The sequence below is a fragment of the Macaca thibetana genome, chromosome 19 (assembly GCF_024542745.1).
Source record: "Macaca thibetana thibetana isolate TM-01 chromosome 19, ASM2454274v1, whole genome shotgun sequence".
In the NCBI taxonomy this organism is placed as follows: domain Eukaryota; kingdom Metazoa; phylum Chordata; class Mammalia; order Primates; family Cercopithecidae; genus Macaca; species Macaca thibetana.
The window spans coordinates 30,094,137-30,114,855 of NC_065596.1; the positions used below are offsets into that span (position 1 = coordinate 30,094,137).

The 20,719-nt window shown below is 53.8% G+C and overlaps 3 protein-coding genes across 19 annotated transcripts in view; all 3 read left to right on the forward strand.

The window, feature by feature from the left end:
• RPL13A (ribosomal protein L13a) overlaps positions 1-20,719 on the forward strand; it is a 75,608-nt gene that overhangs the window by 49,426 nt on the left and 5,463 nt on the right. The window contains exon 1 of one of the 3 annotated variants that reach the window (XM_050771582.1): positions 14,743-14,746. The exons of the other annotated variants lie outside the window; for them this stretch is intronic. The gene's annotated coding sequence lies outside the window, so the exon portion shown is untranslated. Of the gene's footprint in view, positions 1-14,742; positions 14,747-20,719 lie in introns of those variants that run through there. 3 annotated transcript variants of the gene reach the window in all.
• LOC126943097 (40S ribosomal protein S11) overlaps positions 1-20,719 on the forward strand; it is a 54,583-nt gene that overhangs the window by 18,805 nt on the left and 15,059 nt on the right. For 2 of the 9 annotated variants that reach the window (XM_050771468.1, XM_050771473.1), the window contains exon 1: positions 8,967-8,970. The exons of 1 other annotated variant lie outside the window; for it this stretch is intronic. Coding sequence is in view for 2 of the 8 variants with exons in the window: in XM_050771465.1 (XP_050627422.1) it covers positions 1,430-1,615; positions 1,921-2,043; positions 3,528-3,689 (471 nt within the window). In the remaining 6 variants the exon portion in view is untranslated. Of the gene's footprint in view, positions 1-1,388; positions 1,393-1,429; positions 1,616-1,920; positions 2,055-3,527; positions 3,807-8,799; positions 8,804-8,966; positions 8,971-10,072; positions 10,077-20,719 lie in introns of those variants that run through there. 6 more of the 9 variants (XR_007721700.1, XM_050771465.1, XM_050771466.1 and 3 more) reach the window with 6 other exon arrangements.
• Positions 8,495-20,632, forward strand: FLT3LG (fms related receptor tyrosine kinase 3 ligand). 7 transcript variants are annotated; one of them, XR_007721703.1, is made up of 10 exons: positions 8,495-8,516; positions 8,834-8,903; positions 9,885-9,995; positions 10,350-10,403; positions 10,651-10,794; positions 13,775-13,913; positions 14,534-14,715; positions 14,791-14,859; positions 20,185-20,274; positions 20,409-20,632. XR_007721703.1 is itself a non-coding variant. In XM_050771572.1 (9 exons), the coding sequence occupies exons 2-8, from the start codon at positions 8,871-8,873 to the stop codon at positions 14,836-14,838; spliced, it is 711 nt and encodes a 236-aa protein (XP_050627529.1). In that variant the 5' UTR covers positions 8,495-8,516; positions 8,834-8,870; the 3' UTR covers positions 14,839-14,859; positions 20,357-20,632. The 7 variants fall into 7 exon arrangements, 6 of the variants coding, with proteins under 6 accessions (XP_050627529.1, XP_050627528.1, XP_050627532.1 ...); XM_050771572.1 differs by lacking the exon at positions 20,185-20,274 and having other exon boundaries at positions 20,357-20,632; XM_050771571.1 differs by lacking the exon at positions 20,185-20,274.

Genomic DNA, 20,719 nt, shown 5'->3' on the forward strand with positions numbered 1-20,719 from the left:
GGGACTACAGGCGCCTGTCACCATGCCCAGCTAATTTTTTTTTTTTTTTTTTTTTTTTTTTTTTTGTATTTTTAGTAGAGATGGGATTTCACCGTGTTAGACAGGATGGTCTCGATCTCTTGACCTCATGATCCGCCCACCTCGGCCTCCCAAAGTGCTGGGATTACAGGTGTGAGCCACTGCGTCCAGCCTTCTTTTTTATTTTTATTTTACTTTAATTCTGGGATACGTGTACAGAACGTGCAGCCTTGTTACATAGGGATACGCGTGCCATGGTGGTTTGCTGCACCTACTGATCAGTCCTCTAAGTTCCCTCCCCTTGCCTCCCACCCCCTAACACCGTATTTCTTTTTAACAAAAGAAAATAATCCCAGTGCTTTGGGAGGCTGAGGTAGGTGGATCACTTGAGCCCATGAGTTCATGACCAGCCTGGACAACACAATGAAACCTCATGTCTACAAAAAACAACAAATTAGCTGGGCCTGGTGGTACACACCTGTATTCTCAGCTACTCAGGGGGCTGAGGTGGGACAATTGCTTTAGCCTGGGAGGTCAAGGCAACAGTGAGCTGTGATCATGCCACTGCACTCCAGCCTGGGCTACCCAGTAAGACCCTGCTCAAGGAAAAAAAAAAAAAGGAAAAGAGAAAAAACATAAGAGTGGGCCAGGCGCGGTGGCTGACGCCTGTGATCCGAGTACTTTGGGAGGCCAAGGCAGGCTGGATCACTTGAGATCAGGTGTTCGAGACCAGTCTGGCCAATATGGTAAAGACCCATCTCTACTAAAAATACAATAATTGGCCAGGCGCGGTGGCTCACGCCTATAATCCCAACACTTTGGGAGGCCGAGGTGGGTGGATCACTTGAGGTCCAGAGTTTGAAACCAGCCTGGCCAACATGGTGAAACCCCATCTCTACTAAAAATACAAAATTAGCTGGGCATGGTGGCAGGCGCCTGTAATCCCAGCTACTCGGGAGGCTGAGGCAGAAGAATCACTTGAACCTGGGAGGCGGAGGTTGCAGTGAGCTGAGATCGTGCCACTGCACTCCAGCCTGGCGACAGAGCAAGACTCCATCTCAAAAAAAAACAGAGAAGGGAAGGAGGGAGGGAGGGAGGGAAGAAGGAAGGAAAGGAAGGAGGGAAGGAAGGAAAGGGAGGAAAGGAAAGGAAGGAAGGGAAGGAAGGAAAGGAAGGAAGGGAAGGAAGGAAAGGAAGGAAGGAAGGAAGGTTGGTTGTGCAGGATGTTTCTCACCGCCCGAACCCCCGTGGAATGATTCACTTTGACCAGAGTCTGCGAAATGGCGGGCGCTTCCACAAGGGTGCGGTTTGGGACAACACCAGGTGTTGGGAAGGACGTGGAGGAACTCGGTCTCTCATTCACTGTGGGCGGGGCTCCCCTGCCCCACGCGTGACCCGCCTGTCCCTGCAGGTAGCGGGGCTGAGAGGACCTGTGCTGCGCCTGCGGGAGCCGCTGGGTGTGCTGGCTGTGGTGTGTCCGGACGAGTGGCCCCTGCTTGCCTTCGTGTCCCTGCTGGCTCCCGCCCTGGCCTACGGCAACACTGTGGTCATGGTGCCCAGCGCGGCCTGTCCCCTGCTGGCCCTGGAGGTCTGCCAGGTATATCCCCCTGCCTTCCTGCCTCTCCTCCCGGTAGCCTCAGGGCAACAGAAAAACGCTCAAACTCGGCAGGAGCTTGGCTCTTACCGCACCCTCCGTGGTACGCATGCTGCCCCCAGCCCCAGCATCCAAACCTTCACTCCTTGGGGACCCAGTGCCCATTCTTCAGCCCAGACCTGGGGCTTTCTCGTCCAAGACCGCCCCCCCACCCCCGTCCCATTCCTTCCCATGGACACCCCCTGGATGCCCACTCCTTGCCCTGCCCCCATGGCCCTCCCAACCCACCCACTCTCTGCATCCCCTAGGACATGGCAACCCTGTTTCCAGCAGGCCTGGCCAACGTGGTGACAGGAGACCGGGACCATCTGACCCGCTGCCTGGCCTTGCACCAGGACGTCCAGGCCATGTGGTATTTCGGATCCGCCCAGGTGCTCTTTGTTCTGTTTTGCCATTTTCAGCATCTCAAACTTCAAACAGGCTCCTTTTCCGGAAACACAGCCCCGCCCTCTTAGAACTCCTGTTGCTAAGGGGAGAAACTCCTTGACAACAAGGTTCTGAGGCCCCGCCCTTAGTACTCCAGTTACTAAGGAAGAGGCTGTCCTTAGCAACAAGGGCCTGAGAGCTGTCCAGCCCGAAGACCTCATCTCAGTGGACGGCCCGTTGCTAAGGACCACACCCTAGATTTGGAGGCCCACAGTGTACAGTGTTTTTTTGTGTTTTTTTTTTTTTTTAAGACAGAGCCTCACCCTGTCACCCAGATGCAATCATACCTCACTTCAGCTTCAACCTCCCAGGCTCAAGTCACCCTCCCACCTCAGCTTCCTGAGTAGCTGGGACCACAGGCATGCACCACCATGCCCAGCTAAGCCCGGCTAATTTTTTTCTTTTGCAGAGACAGGGGTTTCTCTGTGTTGGCCAGGCTGATCTTAAACTCCTGGGCTCAAGTGATCTGGAGCAGACTGGTTGAGTCTGCTCTTTTTTTTATTTTTTTTTTTAATTTTTATTTATTTATTTATTTATTTTTATTTTATTTTGTTTTTTTGAGACAGAGTCTCACTCTGTCGCCAAGGCTGGAGTGCAGTGGGGTGATCTCAGCTCACTGCAAGCTCCACCTCCCAGGTTCACGCCATTCTCCTGCTTCAGCCTCCCAAGTAGCTGGGACTACAGGCGCCCGCCACCACGCCCTGCTCATTTATTTTTGTATTTTTAGTAGAGAAGGGGTTTCACCGTGTTAGCCAGGATGGTCTTGATCTCCTGACCTCGTGATCCGCCCGCCTCAGCCTCCCAGAGTGCTGGGATTACAGGCATGAGCCACCGCTATTTATTTATTTTTTTGAGACAGAGTCTCACTCTGTCGCCCAGGCTGGAATACAGTGGCACGATCTCGGCTCATTGCAACCCTTGCCTCCCGAGTTCAAGTGATTCTCCTGCCTCCCAAGTAACTGAGACTACAGGCACTCGCCACTATGCCTGGCTAATTGTTGGGTTTTTTTTTTTTTTTTTAGTAGAGATGGGGTTTCCCCATATTGGCCAGGCTGGTCTCAAACTCCTGACCTCGTGTGATCTGCCTGCCTCAGCCACCCCAAGTGGTGGGATTACAGGAGTGAGTCACGGCGCCCCACTGTCCACTCTCTTAAATCACCTGTTGGTAACAGATGTGAACTTGTTGACAAGAGCCTTGGGCCTCATTCCTCTCAACATGGGCTGTTAAGGGAGAGGAAATTCCCTAACCCCTGGGTCAAATGCCTTTCCCTACCATCTGGAAGTTTTGCTTGGAAGGAACTGAGCACTGCAGCTACAGAGCACAGGTCCAGCCTGAAGCCCCTGATCAGTAACAGTCCTCATCGCGGAGGAAGCAGGTGCTTAGCAACAAGCCCGCAGAAGTGCTGACCCCCCTCTCTCCCCACCTCAGGGTTCCCAGTTTGTGGAGTGGGCCTCAGCAGGAAACCTCAAACCGGTGTGGGTGAACAGGGGCTGCCTGCGGGCCTGGGACCAGGAGGCCGAGGGGGCAGGCCCGGAGCTGGGGCTGCGATCGGCGCGGACCAAGGCCCTGTGGCTGCCTATGGGGGACTGATGCCTGAGCGCCACCTGCTGCATTTTGGACACCTCAGACCAAGGGGAAATGCACCCCCGCAGACACCTGGGACTTTCCCCTTCTGTGGGGAATAAATAAAGTCTCTGACAAACCCTAGCTATGCTTCTGTGAGAAGAAAGGGTGTAGCAACTTCTGGCAGATATGAGGCTTTTTTTTTTTTTTTTTTTTTTTGAGACAAGTTCTGGCTCTGTCACCCAGGCTGGAGCGCAGTGGCACAATCTCAGTCCACTGCAGCCTCGACCTCTGGGGCTCAAGGGATCCTCATGCCTCAGTCTCACATGTAGCTGGGGCCACAGACATGCGCCACCACACCTGGCTCAAGGCCATTTTAGTTCTGAGGTTGAGCAGCTCAGGAGCTGCTGTGCTTGTGAAACACAATGCTGTGTTTGTGAAACAGAGAAGGGGGACCCCCGAGGACCCCGGACAGGACCTTAGGACTCTCATATCTTCTTGTCTTCTCTATCTGGCAGCTCTTGCTCACTGGTTTTCTCTGCCTTTTCACGGCCCCGGAATCCATACGCAGTAAAGGAGCTCTCTGGAATAAAATTAAAGTCCTCCTATATGACTTTTGTCAATTTCCATGATATAAACGCTCCCACCGTGCCGGATTTCAAGGTACAGGTGATTAAACAACTGGCTGAGAGATCCGGAATTGGTTTTTGTTGTTGTTGTTGGGTTTTGTTTGTTTGTTAGTTTGTTTTTTTGAGACGGAGTCTCGCTCTGTTGCCCCGGCTGGAGTGCAGTGGCGCCATCTCAGCTCACTGCAAGCTCCACCTCCCGGGTTCACGCCATTCTCCTGCCTCAGCCTCCCGAGTAGCTGGGACTACAGGCATCTGCCACCACACCCGGCTAATTTTTTGTACATTTAGTAGAGACGGGGTTTCACCATGTTAGCCAGGATGGTCTGGATCTCCTGACCTTGTGATCCACCCACCTCGGCCTCCCAAAGTGCTGGGATTACAGGCGTGAGCCACCATGCCCAGCCGAGATCCTAAATTGTTAACAGGTCAGCTCCCTTGAGCCAATATGAGCCGCTTCAGCACACCACTGCCTTAGGATTCTGGTTGTGGGTGGGTTTTTTTGGTTTGTTTTTTGTTTTTGAGACAAGAATCTCTCTCTGTCGCCCAGGCTGGAGTGCAGTGGCACCATCTTGGCTCACTGCAGCCTCCACCTCCCGGGTTCAAGCGATTCTCCTGCCTCATCCTCCAGAGTAGCTAGAATTACAGGCTTGCCCGCCACACCCAGCTAATTTTTTGTATTTTTAGTAGAGACGGGGTTTCACCATGTTGGCCAGGCTGGTTTCAAACTCCTGACCTCAAGCGGTCTGCCTGTTTCAGTCTCCCAAAGTGCTAGGATTACAGGCTTAAGCCACCGCACACAGCTGTTGATTTTTTAAATAAAGGATCTTGCTCTGTTTTTCAGGCTGTAGTACAGTGGGGCAGTCACAGCTCACTGCACCCTCGGCCTGGGCTCAATCCTCCCACCTCAGCCTCCTGAGTAGCTCAGACCACAGACATGCACCACCATGCCTGGCTAATTTTTTTTTTTTTTTTTTTTTTTTTTTTTTTTGAGACGGAGTCTCGCTCTGTCACCCAGGCTGGAGTGCAGTGGCCGGATCTCAGCTCACTGCAAGCTCCGCCTCCCGGGTTCACGCCATTCTCCTGCCTCAGCCTCCCGAGTAGCTGGGACTATAGGCGCCTGCCACCTCGCCCGGCTAAGTTTTTGTATTTTTAGTAGAGACGGGGTTTCACTGTGTTACCCAGGATGGTCTCGATCTCCTGACCTCATGATCCGCCCGTCTCGGCCTCCCAAAGTGCTGGGATTACAGGCTTGAGCCACCGCGCCCGGCGTAATTTTTTTTTTTTAATAGGCAGGGTCTACCTATGTTGCCCAGGCTGGTCTTGAACTCCTGGCCTCAAGCGATCCTCTCACCTCAGCCTTTCAAAGTGTGGGACTACAGGCGTCAGCCACCACACCTGAAGTAGAATTCTTTTTGATGTAAGAAACCCACTTTTGGCTGGGCGCGGTGGCTCAAGCCTGTAATCCCAGCACTTTGGGAGGCCGAGACGGGCGGATCACGAGGTCAGGAGATCGAGACCATCCTGGCTAACAGGGTGAAACCCCGTCTCTACTAAAAAATACAAAAAAACTAGCCGGGCGAGGTGGCGGGCGCCTGTAGTCCCAGCTGCTCGGGAGGCTGAGGCAGGAGAATGGCGTGAACCCGGGAGGCGGAGCTTGCAGTGAGCGGAGATCTGGCCACTGCACTCCAGCCTAGGCGACAGAGCGAGACTCCGTCTCAAAAAAAAAAAAAAAAAGAAACCCACTCTTACTAGTTTAAGATAAAAGGGGAGTTTTCAGAGGCCAGGCTTAGTGACTCAAGCCTGTAATCCCAACACTTTGGGAGGCCGAAGTGGGCGGATAACCTGAGGTCAGGAGTTTGAGAGCAGTCTGGCCAACATAGTGAAACCCTGTCTGTATTAAAAATACAAAAATTAGCTGGATGTGGTGGCGGGCACCTGTAATCCCAGTTTACAGGTGCTCAGGATGCTGAGGCAGGAGAATAACTCGAACCCAAGAGGCAGAGGTTGCAGTGAGCTGAGATCACACCACTTCACTCTAGTCTGGACAACAGAGCAAGACTCCATCTCAAAAAAAAAATTTTTTTTTAAATGGGGTTTTCCGAACTGGGCGTGGCAGTTCACACCTGTAATCCCAGCACTTTGGGAGGCTGAGGCAGGTGGATCACTTGAGGTCAGAAATTCGAGACCAGCCTGGGCAACATGGTGAAATCCCGTCTCTACTAAAATTATAAAAATTAGGCCGGGCGCGGTGGCTCAAGCCTGTAATCCCAGCACTTTGGGAGGCCGAGACGGGTGGATCACGAGGTCAGGAGATCGAGACCATCCTGGCTGACACGGTGAAACCCCGTCTCTACTAAAAAATACAAAAAAACTAGCCGGGCGAGATGGCGGGCGCCTGTAGTCCCAGCTACTCGGGAGGCTGAGGCAGGAGAATGGTGTGAACCCGGGAGGCGGAGCTTGCAGTGAGCCAAGATCACGCCACTGCACTCCAGCCTGGGCGGCAGAGCGAGACTCTGTCTCAAAAAAAAAAAAATAAATAAATAAATAAATAAATAAAATTATAAAAATTAGCCAGGCATGGTGGCAGCACCTGAAATCCCAGCTATTTGGGAGGTGGAGGCAGGAGAATCTCTTGAACCCAGGAGGCAGAGGCAGAGCTTGCAGTGAGCCAAGATCGTGCCACTGCACTCCAGCCTGGGCAACACAGCGAGACTCGGTCTCAAAAAAAGAAAAAAAAAAAGGAAGAGAGAGAGAGGAGTCTTTGGGAAGGCCACAGAGATTCCCTAGAGGTGGTAGGGCAGTAGGGCAGGACACACATTGAGGGGCCCCAGGACTTGGTCAGGAAGGAGCTAGAGCAGGTCCTTTGTCCATGGGCCACATGAGCTATTGGGGCTTGTATCTCTGCCTCTCTTTCTAGCCAGATGGAAGGTCTGATCAGTCAGTGCCACAAGGCAGCTAACCCAGGCTGAACAGGAAGTGAGGCAGGCAGAGGGATCAGGGAAGGGAAATGGATGGTGAAGGCCACGACGGGTGAGGCTTTGCTGCAGTAACACACAACCCCCAAATCTGCGTGGGCCACAACCACAACTTTAGTTTGTTGCTTACACTCCCTGCGCTCACCCAGGGCTGGCAGGATCCCTGTACTCCTCTGAGTGGCACAGGAAAATTGGCTGATGGAGGCGCTCTCTCCATGCATCCTCCACCATCCATTCCCCAGACCCTTAGACTTCCATCTAGAAGTGACACCTGTCACCTCCACCCTCATGTGATTGGCCAAAGTGAGTGTGGCCATGTCCGAGTTCCCCAGGATGGGGCCTCAAATCCTTCTGCAGGGAAGAGGGGCCAGCAGATGTTTGAGGACAGTCTGCCACGGATCGGATGGGTAAGCAAAAGATTCAGGCCAGGTGTGGTGGGTCACACCTGTAATCCCAGCACATTGGGAGGCTGAGGCAGGCAGATCACCTGAGATCAGGAGTTCAAGATCAGCCTCGCCAATATGGTGAAACCTCGTCTCTACTAAAAATACAAAAATTAGCTGGGCGTGATGGCACGCACCTGTAATTCCAGCTACTCAGGAGGCTGAGGCACAAGAATCGCTTGAACCCGGGAGGTGGACGTAGCAGTGAGAGGAGATTGTGCCACTGCACTCCAGCCTGGGCAACAGAGAGAGACCCCCTCTCAAAAAAAAGAAAAAAAACTTCAGAGATTCAGAGGTCCACAGATGTGGAAGAGAGCTTCTATTTTGTCTCATTTACCACCTCACCTCTCAGTTTGGAGTTGGAGAAACCGAGGCTTAGAGAGGTCAACGGGCTGGCCAAGCTCCCACAATGATAAAGCTAGGGCTAGGGCGACACCTGCCAGGCCCAATGTGACAAGATACATCCTGGGTCCTGTGTGCCAAGCCTTGGTGGGGCAAAGTTGGGGCCCAGAGGACGGTAAGACACAGCAACTCCTAGTTCCCAGAGACAGATCCGGGTTCCAGCCCCAGCTCACCATGCACTGGGCATGCCACCCAAGGAGTCAACCCCACTGCAGCCCCCGCCGCGGGGCGTCCAGGGAACCCACCATCTGCGGCGTGAGCGGCCACCTCTCACCACCAGGGAGCGCGCTCTGCCTGGGCCCAGATTCCACCCCTGGACTGTCTCCCCCCAAAATTTTCCTTTCACTTTCGGTCTCTGGCTGTCACCCGGCTTGGCCCCTTCCACACCCAGCTGGGGCAAGCCTGGTGCGTGAGGAGACTTGGACTCTAGGTCCCCAAGGGGCGGAGCCAGGGTCCCCACTCCTGGGACAGGGGGAGCAGAGGGTGGGGGGCTGGGTTCCTGGGTCCCTAACCTGGGGAGGATTCTGGGGACCATCGGGGTTCTTGGAAGTGGAGATGAAGAGTTTTCACCATAACTGGGGCCGACGCAGGAAGCCTGGGGGAGGAAGGGGCGGAAACTCAGCCACATCAAAGGGATGCAGGAGGGGCGGGGAGGCAAAGGGGCGGGCGGGACAGGGGCTGGGGCATGGGGGTCCGAGACTTGTTCTTCTGTCCCTTCCAAGACCCGGCCACAGGAGGCATGAGGGGCCCCCGGCCGAGATGACAGTGCTGGCGCCAGCCTGGAGCCCAACAGTGCGTAAATCCCAGGGACAAGGTCAGGGGAGAGGGGAGGCACAATGTCAGGATGGTGCGGGGGGGGAGATGGAGGGGAGGATAGATGGACAGAGGAGGGGGAAATAGGAGGGGAGATGGACAGATGTGAGGGGAGATGGATAGGAGAGGAGATGGACAGAGGAGGGGGAGATGGACAGAGGAGGGGGAGATGGACAGGAGGGGGAGATGGACAGGAGGGGGAGATGGACAGAGGAGGGGGAGATAGGAGAGGGAGATGGACAGAGGAGAGGGAAATAGACAGGAGAGGGAGCTGGACAGGAGGGGGAGATGGACAGAGAATGAGGAGATGGACAGGAGAGGAGATGGACAGGACAGGGTATGGATAGAGGAGAGGGGAGATGGACAGGAGGGGGTATGGACAGAGGAGAGGGGAGGTGAACAGGAGGGGGAGATGGACAGAGGAGAGGGAGATGAAGAGGAGGGGGAGGTGGACAGGAGGAGGGAGATGGACAGATGGGGAGATGGACAGAGGAGGGGGAGATGGACAGGAGGGGGTATGGACAGAGGACAGGGGAGATGGACAGAGGAGAGGGGAGGTGGACAGAGCCAAGAACGAATGAAGAGGACGTGGACCAAGATCAAGAGAGAAGCAGGCAACAGGGGTGTAAGGCAGAGGGAGGAACAGGACTGGAGGAACCCGGGCGAGGAAAGCAGATGTGAGGATGAGGTGGTTGGAGACAGACGGGCAGAGTGGGGGAGATGGGGAGAGAGAGGGGTGGGGCAGAGGAGGATGCAAACTGGACGGCGTTGGACCAGAGGCAGAGAGAAACCGGGAAAGACGAGCAGAGATGGGGCCACGTCCCCGGAAAGTGTGGAAAAGGCGGAAGGACACCTGGGGAAGGAGGAGCGGGGAAGACAGAACAGTGCAGGTGGGAAGCCCGGAGGAGGGGGCTGTGTGTGGAACAGCGGAGGGCTCCCCTAGCGCCCCCTCCCCTGCAGACCTATCTCCTCCTGCTGCTGCTGCTGAGTTCGGGACTCAGTGAGACCCAGGACTGCTCCTTCCAACACAGCCCCATCTCCTCCGACTTCGCTGTCAAAATCCGCGAGCTGGTGAGAGGCGCTACCCGCTACCCCGGACCCCCTCACGTGATCCCCCTCCCTTTTTTTTTTTTTTTTAAGTAGAGACGGGGGTCTCTGTCCCTGTGTTGCCCAGGGTGGTCTTGAACTCCTGGGCTCAAGCGATCCTCCCACCTTGGCCTCCCAAAATGCTGGAATTATAGGCGTGAGCCACTGTGCTTAGGGGTATCCTCCCTCTGTGAAGTCAAAGTTCTGTGACTTCTTCTGGGCTCCCCTCTCTGGCTCTTTTCCCTCTTTCTCCGATTCTCTGCTGCCTCCTCTGGGTCTCCACAGTTCTGTTTCCCGCTGTCTTCAGCCAGGCCTGACTCTGTTTTCTCCCGCATGCAGTCTGACTACCTGCTTCAAGATTACCCGGTCACCGTGCCCTCCAACCTGCAGGACGTGAGTCATGTTGGGAGGGACCTGGGATGGAGGTGGGGACCACAGACTCAAGATGCCCCACCCAGGCGAGTGGATAACCTGGCCCTCCCCTCCCCAAACCCAGGAATCAGAGTCCCCGGCCCCTCCTCCCTCAGACCCAGGAACCCCGGCCCAGCCCCTCCTCCCTCCGGCCCAGCCCCTCCTCCCTCCGGCCCAGCAGCCCCGGCCCAGCCCCTCCTCCCTCAGACCCGGGGGTTCTCCCCACTAGGAGGAGCTCTGCGGGGCCCTCTGGCGGCTGGTCCTGGCACAGCGCTGGATGGAGCGGCTCAAGACTGTGGCTGGGTCCAAAATGCAAGGCTTGCTGGAGCGCGTGAACACGGAGATACACTTTGTCACCAAATGTGCCTTTCAGGTCAGCCCTCAACTTAGGGGACAAGTGAGGGGAGGGAGATGCCTTCGTACGCATTAGAAGTAAAGCTCCGCTAGGCCTTATTGGAGATTTATTTGGATCACAGCCACCCAAGGAAGGTAGAGCGAGAAGCTCTACCCGGCGGAGCTCTGCTCCTGCAGAACAAACACGTCCCCAGGCACCGGTGATGGGGAGCAGTCTGGTCCCATTCTGGGGCCCCGGTTTCCTAGGCCATGATGAAGGGTGCCACTGAGGGGTTCTTCCCCCGAAAAAAACTGGGGAGAAGAGGTCTCTAAAGTGAGAAGACCGCGCGCGGTGGCTCACTCCTGTAATCCCAGAGCTTTAGGAGGCTGAGGTGGGCGGATCACTTTAGGTCAGGAGTTCGAGACTAGCCTGGCCAACATGATGAAACCCCAGCTGTACTAAAAATACAAAAATTAGCCAGGCATGGTGGCTTGGGAATCGCTTGAACCCGGGAGCCAAAGGCTGCAGTGAGCCGAGATCATGCCACTGCACTCCAGCCTGGGAGACAGAGTGAAACTGTCTCAAAAACAAAACAAGGCCGGGCGCGGTGGCTCAAGCCTGTAATCCCAGCACTTTGGGAGGCCGAGACGGGCGGATCACGAGGTCAGGAGATCGAGACCATCCTGGCTAACACGGTGAAACCCCATCTCTACTAAAAAATACAAAAAAAAAAAACTAGCCGGGCGAGGTGGCGGGCGCCTGTAGTCCCAGCTACTCGGGAGGCGGAGGCAGGAGAATGGCGGGAACCCGGGAGGCGGAGCTTGCAGTGAGCTGAGATCCGGCCACTGCACTCCAGCCTGGGCGACAGAGCGAGACTCCCTCTCAAAACAAACAAACAAACAAACAAAAACCTCTATCTGAGGGCTGGGTGCAGTGGCTCACACCTGTAATCCCAGCACTTTCGGAGGCCAAGGTAGGAGGACTGCTTGAGCCCAGGTGTTCAAGACCAGCCCAGGTAACACAGTGAAACCTCATCTCTGCACAAAAATAAAAATAAATTAGCCAGGCATGGTGGTGCCCACCTGTGGTCCCAGCTACTCAGAAGGCTGAGGTGGGAGGATCACTTGAGCCCTGGATTTCAAAGCTGCGGTGAACTATGACTGGGCCACTGCACTCCAGCTTGGGTGACAAAGCAAGACCCTGTCTCAAAACATAAAATAGGCTGGGTGCAGCTGTAATCCCAGCACTTTGGGAGGCTGAGACAGGCAGATTGCCTGAGCTCAGGAGTTCGAGACCAGCCTGGGCAACACAATGAACGCCGTCTCTACTAAAATACAAAAAAAAAAAAAATTAGCCGGGCATGGTGGCAGGCACCTGTAGTCCCAGCTACTCGGGAGATTGAGGCAGGAGAATTGCTTGAACCCAGGAGGCGGAGGTTGCAGTGAGCCAAGACCACACCACTGCACTCCAGCCTGAGTGACAGAGCAAGACTCCGTCTCCAAAAAAATTAAAAATAAAAGGCCGGGCGCAGTGGCTCACACCTGTAATCCCAGCACTTTGGGAGCCCAAGGCGGTCAGATCACAAGGTCAGGAGTTTGAGACCAGCCTGGTCAATGTGGTGAAACCCCATCTCTACTAAAAATACAAAAGTTAGCCAGGCGTGGTGGTGTGCACCTGTAATCCCAGCTACTCGGGAGGCTGAGGCAGAAGAATTCCTTGAACCTGGGAAGTGGAGGTTGCAGTGAGCCAAGATCACACCACTGCACTCCAGCCTGGGCGACAGAGCAAGACTCTGTCTCCAAAAAAATTTTTTTTTTTTTTTTTTTTTTTTTGAGACGGAGTCTCGCTGTGTCACCCAGGCTGGAGTGCAGTGGCCCGATCTCGGCTCACTGCAAGCTCCGCCTCCCAGGTTTACGCCATTCTCCTGCCTCAGCCTCCGAGTAGCTGGGATTACAGGCGCCCGCCACCACGCCCGGCTAGTTTTTTGTATTTTTAGTAGAGACGGGGTTTCACCATGTTAGCCAGGATGGTCTCGATCTCCTGACTTCGTGATCCACCCGCCTCGGCCTCCCAAAGTACTGGGATTACAGGCTTGAGCCACGGCGCCCGGCCTCAAAAAAATTAAAAATAAAATAAAAGGCCGGGCGTGATAGCTCACACCTGTAATCCTAGCACTTTGGGAGCCCGAGGCAGGCAGATCATGAGGTCAGGAGTTTGAGCCCAGCCTGGCCAACGCGGTGAAACCCTGTCTCTACTAAAAATACAAAAATTAGCCTGGCATGGTGGTGCACGCCTATAGTCCCAGCTACTTGGGAGGCTGAGGCAGAAGAATTCCTTGAACCCAGGAGCCGGAGGTTGCATGAGCCAAGATCGTGCCACTGCACTGCACACCAGCCTGGGTAACAGAGCGAGACTCCATCTCAAAACAAAAAATAAAATAATAAACTAAAATAACTTTGGGAGGTCAAGGTGGGCGGATCACCTGAGGTCAGGAGTTTGAGACTAGCCTGACGAACATAGAGAAACCCCATTTCTACTAAAAAATATAAATAAATAAATAAATAAATAAATAAATAAATAAATATGGCCGGGTGCGGTGGCTCACGCCTATAATGCCAGCACTTTGGGAGGCCAAGGTGGGCAGATCACCTGAGGTCAGGAGTTCGAGACCAGCCTGGCCAACATGGAGAAACCCCATCTCTACTAAAAATACAAAAAGTAGCCGGACATGGTGGTGGGCACCTATAGTCCCAAGCACTGGGGATGTTGGGGCAGGATAATCACTTGAACCCAGGAGGCAGAGGTTGCATTTCACCACTCCAGCCTGGGCAACACAGCAAGACTCTATCTCAAAAAAATAAAAAATAAATAAAATAAAATAAATAAACTCTCTCTGAGAGCCAGAGCTCACTGGGCCCTGCCCTGTTGCTGGGCATAGCCAGCAGGGAAGGGCCTTTGGCCTGCGGAGGGGTGGTGAGGGGAATGACGTGGTGGTGACGTCTCCCTCCCCTGCTCCCAGCACCCCCCCAGCTGTCTTCGCTTCGTCCAGACCAACATCTCCCGCCTCCTGCAGGAGACCTCCGAGCAGCTGGTGGCTCTGAAGCCCTGGATCACTCGCCAGAATTTCTCCCGGTGCCTGGAGCTGCAGTGTCAGCCTGGTAAAGGCTTCCAGCCACTCCCACTCCTTCCCCTCCTGTCCTCACGGCCGCTCCTCCTCTCTGCACAGTGCATCCCAGACCCCACCCTGCTCATATTGGTTGTGACAAGGGCAAGTTTATTCCTCAGTTTACTTTTTTTTTTTTTTCTGAGTCGTCTTGCTCTGTAGCCCAGGCTGGAGTGCAGTGGCGCAATCTCGGCTCACTGCAACCTCCATCTCCAGGGTTCAAGCGAATCTTCTGCCTCAGCCTTCCGAGTACCTGGGATTATAGGTGTGCATACCATGCCTGGCTAATTTTTGTGTTTTTGGTAGAGATGGGTTTTCACCATGTTGGCCAGGCTGGTTTCGAACTCCTGACCTCAAGAGATCCGTCCACCTTGGCCTCCCAAAGTGCTGCGATTACAGGCATGAGCCACTGTGCCTAGGCTATTCGCTCATCTAATTTGTGACAATCTGATGAGGTAGGTACAATGATTATCGTAGTTTTACAGATGAGCAAACTGAGGCACAGAGAGGCCAAGCAGCCCATCCAAGGTCACACAGTCAGTGGCAGCCAGGCCTCTCTTTCCTTCTTTACCCCAGCCCTTCTCCTTGGTCACCCAGCCTCCTCTTTCTCCCCAGACTCCTCAACCCTGCCACCCCCACGGAGTCCAGGGGCCCTGGAGGCCACAGCCCTGACAGCCCCGCAGCGCCCTCTGCTCCTCCTCCTGCTGCTGCTGCCTGTGGGCCTCCTGCTGCTGGCCACTGCCTGGTGCCTGCACTGGCAGAGGACGCGGCGGAGGACACCCCGCCCTAGGGAGCAGGTGAGCAGGGTGGGCAGAGGGGGTGAGGGGGCCGAGAGGGTGACCCACTTGTGGCTGACACTTTGGGGCCCACAGGTGCCCCCTGTCCCCAGTCCCCAGGACCTGCTGCTTGTGGAGCACTGACCTGGCTGGGGCCTCATCCTGGTGAGTCCTTCATGAACCATGGGGCCTGGATTTTGTGTCTGCAGGTGGGGAGGGGCACTAGGAGGCCATGGAAGGGTGGTGAGTAGCGGAGGGGCAGGGGCAGCTCTGGGTACAGAAAGACCCCTCTGGGATCAGGCATGGTGGCTGACGCCTGTAATTCCAGCACTTTGGGAGGCTGAGGCAGGTGGATCACTTGAAGTCAGGAGTTCAACACCGGCCTGGCCAACATGGCAAAACCAGTCTCTACTAAAAATACAAAAATTAGCTGAGCGTAGTGGTGTGTGCCTGTAATCCCAGCTACTAGGGAGGCTAAGGCAGGAGAATTGCTTGAACGCAGGAGGCGGAGGTTTCAGTGAGCCGAGATTGCTCCACTGGACTCCAGCCTGGGTGACAGAGCTAGACTCCATTTCGAGAAGAGAAGAGAAGGGGAGGGGAGGGGAGGGGAGGGGAGGGCAGGGGAGGGCAGGGCAGGGCAGGGCAGGGCAGGGCAGGGGATGCAAAGCCCTATGGGGCCACGGACACAGACCTGGAGACCAAGCTGGAGGCTGTGGGAGGACCCAGGACAAGGACCATGGGATGGAGTGGCGTGGATGGGCAGCGAGTCAGGGGTCAGAGATCAGGAGGGACAGGCTTGGGGCCTGATAGGCTTGAGTTGGCACAGATCAGGAGGGACAGGCTTGGGGCCTGATAGGCTTGAGTTGGTCCAGCGATGGGGTGGACAGGGGAGAACCTGGGGGAGGAGTTAGATTAGGGAAAGACATGGAGCTCATTGGGGACCTGAAGGAGCAAGGGGCCCTGGGGAGATCTGTGGATGCAGGAGTTTGCAAGCCTCCTGGGGCAGGAAGGAAATGGCATTCCAGAAAGAGGGAACTGCCTTTGTAAAGCCGATTGGTATGAGAAAGCTCAGGGTGTTCCAGTAACTTGGGCCAGTGTGGTGCAGCAAGGAGCCATGGGAGGTGTGAGAGGGAGGAAACGAGCTGGGAACAACTGTGGAGGGTGCGGGCAGGTGGGTCAGGAGGGAAGAAAGAGGGGAGGCCTCAGCAGGTCCCCTAACATTTCTTTTTTTTTTTTTTGAGACAGAGTCTCGCTCTGCCGCCCAGGCTGGAGTGCAGTGGTGTGATCTTGGCTCACTGCAAGCTCCGCCTCCCGGGTTCACGCCATTCTCCTGCCTCAGCCTCCCGAGTAGCTGGGACTACAGGCGCCTGCCACCTCGCCCGGCTACTTTTTTTGTATTTTTTTAGTAGAGACGGGGTTTCACTGTGTCAGCCAGGATGGTCTCGATCTCCTGACCTCGTGATCCGCCCGTCTCGGCCTCCCAAAGTGCTGGGATTACAGGCTTGAGCCACCGCGCCCGGCCCCCCTAACATTTCAAATCTAACATTTTGTAGTAATTGCTCACACATATACTGCCTTAGTAATGCAGGCCTCATGTGGGGCTTTCTTCCTTTTTTTATTTTTTATTTTTTTGAGATGGACTCTCACTCTGTCACCCAGGCTAGAGTGCAGTGGCGCGATCTCAGCTCACTGCAGCCTCCGCCTCCCGGGTTCAAGCGATTCTCCTGCCTCAGCCTCTGGAGTAGCTGGGATTACAGGTGCCCACAAGCACGCTTGGCTAATTTTTGTGTTTGTAACAGAGACGGGGTTTCACCATGTTGGCCAGGCTGGTCTCAAACGCCTGATCTCAGCTGATCCACCCGCCTCAGCCTCCCAAAGTGCTGGGATTACAGGCATGAGCCATCCCACCCGGCCTCCAGGTTGTCTTGATCCAGCATCTGTGCCCTTCACTCTGCTGCCTCAGTTTCCTGATCTGTACAAAAGGCTCTAATAATTGTCCTTCTACCATAGGGTTGTCATGAGGTTAAGTGAAGTGACACAGGCAAGGCTTTTAGAGCAATGCAGTGGAAACAACACGTGGGCTACCTGTGCGATTTTCACTTTCCTAGTAGCCACATTTTTTTTTTTTTTTTTTTTTTTTTTTTCCTTTCTGAGACGGTGTCTCACTCTGTCGCCAGGCTGGAGTCCAGTGGTGCAATCTCAACTCACTGCAACCTCCACCTCCCGGGGTCAAGTGATTCTCCTGCTTCAGCCTCCCGAGTAGCTGGGATTACAGGCACCCACCATCACACCCGGCTAATTTTTTGTATTTTTAATAGAGACAGGGCTTCACCATGTTGGCCAGACTGGTCTCGAACTCTTAACCTCATGATCCACCCACCTCGGCCTCCCAAAGTGCTGGGATTACAGGCGTGAGCCACCACGTCCAGCCTCAGTTTTTTAAAAAAGGAAAAAGAAGCAAGTAACTTTATGTTATGCAGTATATCCAAAATATTGTCATTTCAACATATAATCAATATTTTTCAATGATTAATTAGACATTAATAATTTTGAATCATTCATCATTTTGAATATTTTGCATTCTGTTGTCATACTAAGCCTTCAGCATCCAATGTATACTTTTTTTTTTTCTTTTGAGATGGATTCTCGCTGGAGTGTCACCAGCGAGAATGTCACCAGGCTGGAGTGCAGTGGCGCAATCTCAGCTCACTGCAACCTCCGACTCCCGGGTTCAGGCGATTCTCCTGCCTCAGCCTCCCAATTACCTGGGATTACAGGCATGCGCCACCACACCCGGCTAATTTTTGTACTTTTAGTAGAGACGGGGTTTCACCATCTTGTCCAGGACGGTCTCCATCTCCTGACCTTGCGTTCCACCCGCCTCAAAGTGCTGGGATTACAAGTGTGAGCCACCGTGCCAGGCTCAGACAATAAATTTTTATCAGAAACACTTCATCTATATTTAAATTTCATGAAATTTACAGTTGCCAAAAGTAGATTCACATAGTCAAGTTGTTCAAAACATACATTAAACCAGCCTGGGCAACATGGCGAAACCCCATCTCTACAAAAAAATTTTAAAAAGTAGCTGGCTATGATGGCACATGCCTGTAGTCCCAGCTACTCAAGAGGCAAGGTAGGAGGATCGCTTGAGCCCAGGAGGTCGACGCTGCAGTAAGCTATGATTGTGCCACTGCACTCCAGCCTGAGTGAGAGACCAAGACCCTGTCTCCAAAACAAAAAACAAAAACCACACAGAAGAGCTTAGAATCTCAGTTGCTATCTCTGGGAATCACCATGATTGCTAAGACCCGTATCTATCCACCAAAAAAAAAAAAAAAATGAGTGCACTCCAGCCTGGGCAATAGAGGGAGAGACCCTGTCACAAAAAAAGACAGAGAGAGAGAAAGAAAAAAGAAAAACATACATACGTTTTCCAATAACTGTTAACAGATCAAGGACCAGTATCTGAATCGCTCTGTCACCTAGGCTGGAGTGCAGTGGCATGATCTCAGCTCACTACAACCTCCGCTTCCCGGGTTCAAGTGATTCTCCTGCCTCAGCCTCCCGAGTAGCTGGGACTACAGGCTCATGCCACCACGCCCAGCTAATTTTTGTATTTTTAGTAGAGGTGGGGTTTCACCATGTTTGCCATGATGGTCTCAATCTCTTTTTTTTTTTTTTTTTTTTTTGAGACGGAGTCTCGCTCTGTAGCCCAGGCTGGAGTGCAGTGGCCGGATCTCAGCTCACTGCAAGCTCCGCCTCCTGGGTTCACGCCATTCTCCGGCCTCAGCCTCCCGAGTAGCTGGGACTACAGGCGCTGCCACCTCGCCCGGCTATTTTTTGTATTTCTTAGTAGAGACGGGGTTTCACCGTGTTAGCCAGGATGGTCTCGATCTCCTGACCTCGTGATCCGCCCATCTCGGCCTCCCAAAGTGCTGGGATTACAGGCTTGAGCCACCGCGCCCGGACGGTCTCAATCTCTTGACCTCGTGATCTGCCTGCCTCAGCCTCCCAAAGTGCTGGGATTACAGGAGTGAGCCGCCCTGCCCGACTAATACCTGATATTAATTTTATTGTGTCTCACCCAGCATGGTGGCTCTCCTTGGCAGATCACTTGAGCCTAAAGAGTTCAAGACCAGCTTGGGCAACATGGTGAAACCCCATCTCTACTAAAAATATAAAAATTAGCTGGGTGTGGTAGCACCACCAGTAATCCCAGCTAACTCAGGAGGCTGAGGCAGGAAGAATCGCTTGAACCCGGGAGGCAGAGGCTGCAGTGAGCCGAGATCGTGCCACTGCACTCCAGGCTAGGTGACAGAGCGAGACTGTCTCAAAAGAAGTTTAAGTCCCGCCTCGAACTCCTGGACTCAAGTGATCCTCCTGCCTCAACCTCCTGAGTAGTGTACCGGCCCCATCTCAAGTGTTCAGTATTCACATGTGGCTGGTTATTCCCGTATTAAAGAGCAAAAATAGAGAACATTTCTTTTTTTTTTTTTTTTTTTTTTTTTTTTTTTTGAGACGGAGTCTCGCTCTGTCGCCCAGGCTGGAGTGCAGTGGCGCCATCTCGGCTCACTGCAAGCTCCGCCTCCCGGGTTTACGCCATTCTCCTGCCTCAGCCTCCCAAGTAGCTGGGACTACAGGCGCCCGCCACCTCGCCCGGCTAATTTTTTTGTATTTTTAGTAGAGACGGGGTTTCATTGTGTTAGCCAGAATGGTCTTGATCTCCTGACCTCGTGATCCGCCCGTCTCGGCCTCCCAAAGTGCTGGGATTACAGGCTTGAGCCACCGCGCCCGGCCAATAGAGAACATTTCTTTTTCTTTTTTTTTTTTTTTTTTTTTTTTTTTTGAGACAGGAGTTTCACTTTTGTTGCCCAGGCTGGAGTGCAATGGCACGATCTCGACTTACTGCAACCTTCACCTCCCAGGTTCAAGCGATTCTCCTGCCTCAGCTAATTTTGTAGTTTTAGTAGAAATGGGGTTTCTCCATGTTGGTCAGGCTGGTCTCAAACTCCCGACCTCGGGTGATCCACCCGCCTCAACCTCCCCAAGTGCTGGGATTACAGGTGTGAGCCACCGTGCCTGGCCCTAATTTTGTATTTTTAGTAGAGATGAGGTTTCTCCATGTTGGTCAGGCTAGTCTCAAACTCCCAACCTCAGGTGATCCACCCACCTCGGCCTCTCAAAGTGCTGGGATTATACGTGTGAGCCACCGTGCCCAGGCAAAAGTAGAGAACGTTTCTTCTTTGAGACGGAGTCTCTGTCACCCAGGCTGGAGTACAGTGGCGCGATCTCGGTTCACTGCAACCTCCGCCTCCCAGGTTCAAGCGATTCTCCTGCCTCAGCTTCCCGAGTAGCTGGGACAACAGGCACCTGCCACCACGCCCAGCTAATTTTTTTTAGTAGAGACGGGGTTTGGGGTTTCAGCGCGTTAGCCAGGATGATCTCGATCTCCTGACCTCTTGATCTGCCTGCCTTGGCCTCCCAAAGTGCTGGGATTACAGGCGTGAGCCACCGCGCCCATCCGAGAACATTTCTGTCATGGCCACGTTCTCTTGGACAGCAATGCCCTAGCACACAGTAAGCGCTTGCTGGGAATGGTGGTGTTTTGGGAATAATCTGTGCCCCGCCCTGAGCTGTTTCTTTCCGTCTCCTCTGTCAGCGGATCCTAAACAACCCAGTGAGACAGACACATCTATCATCCCATTTTACAGGGGAGGACACGGAGGCACACAGAGGGGAGTCACCAGCCAGAGGATGCATAGCCGGCACACAGAGGAAGTGGGCTAGAGGCTGGTCCCTTCCTTGGGCCCAATATCCCTCTCATTCCCTCCCCAGGATGGAGGCAACGCCAGAACGCAGCACCGGCCCCACTTACCCAACTCTGTACAAAGCCCTTGTCCCCATGAAATTGTATATAAATCATCCTTTTCTACCAGCTCTGGCCAAGTCTGTCTGTGGATGGGTGTGAATGGGGTCGTTCTGATTTCAAAATCTTGGTTTTTCAGTTGCAATGCAATGTTTC

Excerpts from the sequence above, each read along its gene's own strand:
- FLT3LG (XM_050771572.1), top strand. The coding sequence starts at position 8,871 with ATGACAGTGCTGGCGCCAGCCTGGAGCCCAACA. Across the intron at positions 13,914-14,533 it reads GGAGCTGCAGTGTCAGCCTG|ACTCCTCAACCCTGCCACCC; the intron begins GTAAAGGCTTCC and ends CTTTCTCCCCAG. Across the intron at positions 14,716-14,790 it reads CACCCCGCCCTAGGGAGCAG|GTGCCCCCTGTCCCCAGTCC; the intron begins GTGAGCAGGGTG and ends TGGGGCCCACAG.